At 40.8% G+C, this 3,861-nt stretch overlaps 1 protein-coding gene across 1 annotated transcript; it reads left to right on the top strand.

Annotated features, from left to right (window-relative positions):
- Nucleotides 1-331: 331 nt before the first annotated feature.
- On the top strand, nt 332-1,937 carry BTG4 (B-cell translocation gene 4). The gene is made up of 4 exons (XM_009882469.1): nt 332-504; nt 1,091-1,228; nt 1,413-1,608; nt 1,761-1,937. The coding sequence occupies exons 1-4, from the start codon at nt 332-334 to the stop codon at nt 1,935-1,937; spliced, it is 684 nt and encodes a 227-aa protein (XP_009880771.1).
- Nucleotides 1,938-3,861: the final 1,924 nt, after the last annotated feature.

The following is a 3,861-nucleotide window of genomic DNA, read 5'->3' as shown; positions in this document are numbered from 1 at the left end:
ATTTGAAGAACTGCTGGTTGTTGACTGTAATATGTAAATGATATATAATAAGGAGTATTGTCTCTTAAACTCTCTTTTTCAGACTCTATTCTTGCTTAGTGTGAGTGCTGCCTTGTAATGCATTAGATTAGTTTCATTACCCAGAACTAAACTTATAAGTTGTTTGGTAATTTGGCTTATCCAGGCTCTCTGTCATGGTTTATGCGGGTTTTGCAGTATCTGTCCTTGGAACCTGGTAGTACCTTAATGTTGTTAAATCTCTCTAGTGTAGTGTCTCATCTCTACTGATGACTATCCAATAGCTAAAGCATTCTGTGTGCTTCAATTTAAGATGAAAGATGAAATTGCTGCCACAGTTTTCTTCATCACAAGGCTAGTGAAAAGAGAAGACAAGCTGAGCAAGCATAAAATTGAGAAGTTTGCAGCTAAGCTGACAACAATACTGTTTGAGAAGTATAAGAATCACTGGTACTTGGACAATCCATCCAGAGGACAAGCCTTCAGGTAAGAGGACCCTTAGTAAAAGTGGAGGGGGAATGGAGCCTTTGCATGACATTCAAGATGCAGCAAGTACCTTTTCACTGCCTGGAGCCCTTAAATTGTAAATAAGTGACACAAAATTGAAAGAACTACTTGGCTATCTCTTAAGCTTCCCTTAAGGGAAGAAGTGTTAAGTGGTGAAGATGCATGTATTTTGAAAGTGGTTTCATAGCATGTGGCTGTGTAGGTATGACTAGAGAGCTGAGGTGAAAACCTTAAGACTATATGTGCAAGGTGTCCTAAGTAGCCCTCTGACTTCTCGAATGCAGAATTCAAGTGGTCTTAAACTGACATGTGGAGTTGTTGTAATTGCTTTTAACTCCCTTAAAAATTACCCATTATGTGAGTTGCTGCATTCTGTGTTTCAAACAAACTTGTTTGGGTTTATGAACCAGATTGTTAGGCTAACTTGCTGGTTGGGGCTGTAAGTGAGAACTTGCATCAACAGGCTAAATGAGTTGAGAAAATAGATAGTGGACTTAAGTGTACTTCCTTAAGAGCAAAACTTGCAGTGAAATCTTAAATCCACCTGCACTCTATTCTTACCTAGATGTATAAGGATAAACAAACATCAGACAAGAGATCCACTGCTGGAGCAAGCTTGTATGGAGAGTAATGTGGACTTTAATAAGCTTGGTTTGCCAAAAGAGATGACACTATGGGTTGATCCTTTTGAGGTGTGTTGCAGGTGAGTTGAGAAGCTGTGACTAACATGTCAAGTGCCCTGTACAAACTTGATCAACTCCAAGCCTGTTACTAGAGTCTTTTTGTCTGAGGGTGTGCAAGGGTGTACTTAATAGCATCAGCTGACTACTAACAGATGTCCATACTGCTAGTGCACAGCAGCATTATACAAATACAGTCACTTTCAGGTATGGTGAGAAGAACCGGCCCTTCACAATTGCACACTTTGAAGGAGTGGAGAACCCAGAGCTTCCTCAGCAGATCAGCTATGCTGTTGACAGAGCAGCGCTAGACTATCATTCTGGCACTTCTTCAGATGAGGAGAGCTTCAACAAGGAGCCGAAAGCTATCCCTACTGTCAGCAATCCCAACAGTGTCTACCAGGTAAGCATGTGGTAATGGTATGTGACTTTTGGTAAGAGCTAGCATCTGCCCTCTAGGTTCCCTCATGAAGGAATGCAAAACACCTGATGGCCGGACTTATCTCCCCTCTTTCCCAAACACATTTTAATGTTATCTTATTTCTTGCTGTTTAGTTCAGTGACTACTGCAAGGCACCCATACAACCCTGGTCTCAGTATCTTCATAGGAAGACCTATATGACTGATGGCTCATACTATGCCCAGCACAGGGCTTACAAAGTCTACAGGCCAACAGCTGCTTTCACAGGACCGCGTGTTGATAGATACCACTGGATCAATACCAAGCGGTAGATCTGTGGCTGCACCTGTTATAGGCTGTTGAAACACTGAGCTATGGTATGGGATGAAGGCTGGCACTACAAAGTTTCATAAAACCAGAGAGTGCTTACTGTCTAATCCCTATGTCTTTCTCTGTACATCTGAAACTTTGTGGTTTTATTATATAACCTTTTAAATGTTTTATTAATGTTAACATAAGATTGAAAACTAATGTGAGACTCTACTTGTAAGTTAAAAAGCAAATGCATATATCAATAAATCTACTCATGTTTTTTTTAAAAGCCGTCTGATCTGCTATCAGTGCCCTGAAGGGAGTTAAAAGCTTTTTGGTGAAAACACAAGCAAGTCAAGGAAGATAAAAACATCCTCCAAGTCCCTTTGAATGATAGTCTGCTTCCTTCTGGCAAAGGTAGCAAGGGCAGCTGCATTGTGATCAAAACATCTACACATCATGAGCACAATCTCCTCCATGCTCCCCCTTGAGTGAAGCTTTGGTATATGCAGCTGTGAAAGACTGCCTTGGGGCTTCAGATAGGCTTTTGCCTCTAGAATATAGTCAACCTGTCAGAAGAGCACAGCCTCGTGGGCAGGAGGGGGGTGAATATGTGGTGTTGTAGCTTTCCACAGCTGTAAGCTAACACATCACCCTGTAGAATGATGGAACTATTATCTCTAGGGATGCCTAGCCTACCAGTTCGCAATACTGCGGCCCATAGGAAGGCTTTCTCGCAGCTCTGGATGACTTGAGTCAAACTGTCTTCTAGCTAGTCCAGAACTTCAGACAGATGGAGACTCCCCTTCTGGTGGAAATGGACTCACTGGAATACTACTGGGCTTCAAAACTGCTCTGGGATATTATTTCCAGTACTGAGTAAAAAATGTGGTCTCAAACAATCAGAATCAACATAACTTTGCTCTGACTTGCGGTATATCTTCCTACTGACTACTTGTTACCTCCTCCATCATTGCCTGCTTATTAAGCTGTGGGGCATAAGGCTTACAGAAGTGATGTCAATAGCTTCTGTCTTGTTGGCTAATCTCATCAAAATGCTAAACAAACAAGTTCATCAAAATTTAATAGCTCATGTAAAATACCTATGGTTATCACTTACTGCTGCCACTTCTGCTTGCTGCAGTCCTACTATTATTACCTAATAAGCAATGATGGGGGGGGGGAACTGCTAATAAGTAGCCCTGAAGAGCTGTTTATCCTGTAAAAGCAGACAACTTGGTGCCTGTCCAAGACTGGTGGGCTACTTGTAAAAGTGAATCCAAAGAAAAAGAATTAAAACTGTAGTAGAGATTTTTAGCTAAAGTCTCACAGTAGGTGTGAAAAGCTAACATTTGCTGTGTCAAGCCATAGTTGCTTAATAAACTGCATCCTAGCTTATCTTTCAAATATGATGTGGATGGGAATAATCAGAAGGAGGCCAAGGGCTATAATCAACTTTTCTCACTGTTATGTCTCAGTCAGGCTTCACGATGACTTGGTCTGTATTTCTTCAGTACAAACTCACACCAGTCACATGTACTTTTGCACAAGAATTTTGCAATGAGCTTGGTATTAATAGGGTTTGGTAGATCACTCATGAAAAAAGTAAAAGTCCTACACTTCCTATAACTAGAGGTAACTTCCTTCTTAGAAGGCTCCATTTTAAAGTCTGTTTTTTATATGTGAATATTGCAATCTGTGGGGTGTCGATTAAACTGACTAAAGATATGAGGAGAGGCTTCTCCATTACTGTAGGTCAGAAGCAGTGCTTCCAACTAATTCTTGCAGCTTTGATAATAGAACTTGCACTCTAGCAGCTTAATCCCTTTATTGTAATTGGTAGTGGTTTTTCTTTCTAGCAAGATCAAAATAAGCACCTGTGTGTGGTGAAGGTGTGAGCAATTGATTCAGCAATTCTGAGAGAATGGAATGGATACATAATTT

This window comes from Charadrius vociferus, unplaced genomic scaffold (genome assembly GCF_000708025.1).
Source record: "Charadrius vociferus isolate BGI_N301 unplaced genomic scaffold, ASM70802v2 scaffold1413, whole genome shotgun sequence".
NCBI classification, from domain to species: Eukaryota; Metazoa; Chordata; class Aves; order Charadriiformes; family Charadriidae; genus Charadrius; species Charadrius vociferus.
This window is presented reverse-complemented; position numbering and strand designations above follow the sequence as displayed.

What these genes read in the sequence shown, in the direction of transcription:
- BTG4 (XM_009882469.1), top strand. Translation starts at nt 332, where the DNA reads ATGAAAGATGAAATTGCTGCCACAGTTTTCTTCATCACAAGGCTAGTG. An exon ending in TCCAGAGGACAAGCCTTCAG is followed by an intron (nt 505 to 1,090) that starts GTAAGAGGACCC and finishes ATTCTTACCTAG; the next exon opens with ATGTATAAGGATAAACAAAC. An exon ending in CCTTTTGAGGTGTGTTGCAG is followed by an intron (nt 1,229 to 1,412) that starts GTGAGTTGAGAA and finishes AGTCACTTTCAG; the next exon opens with GTATGGTGAGAAGAACCGGC.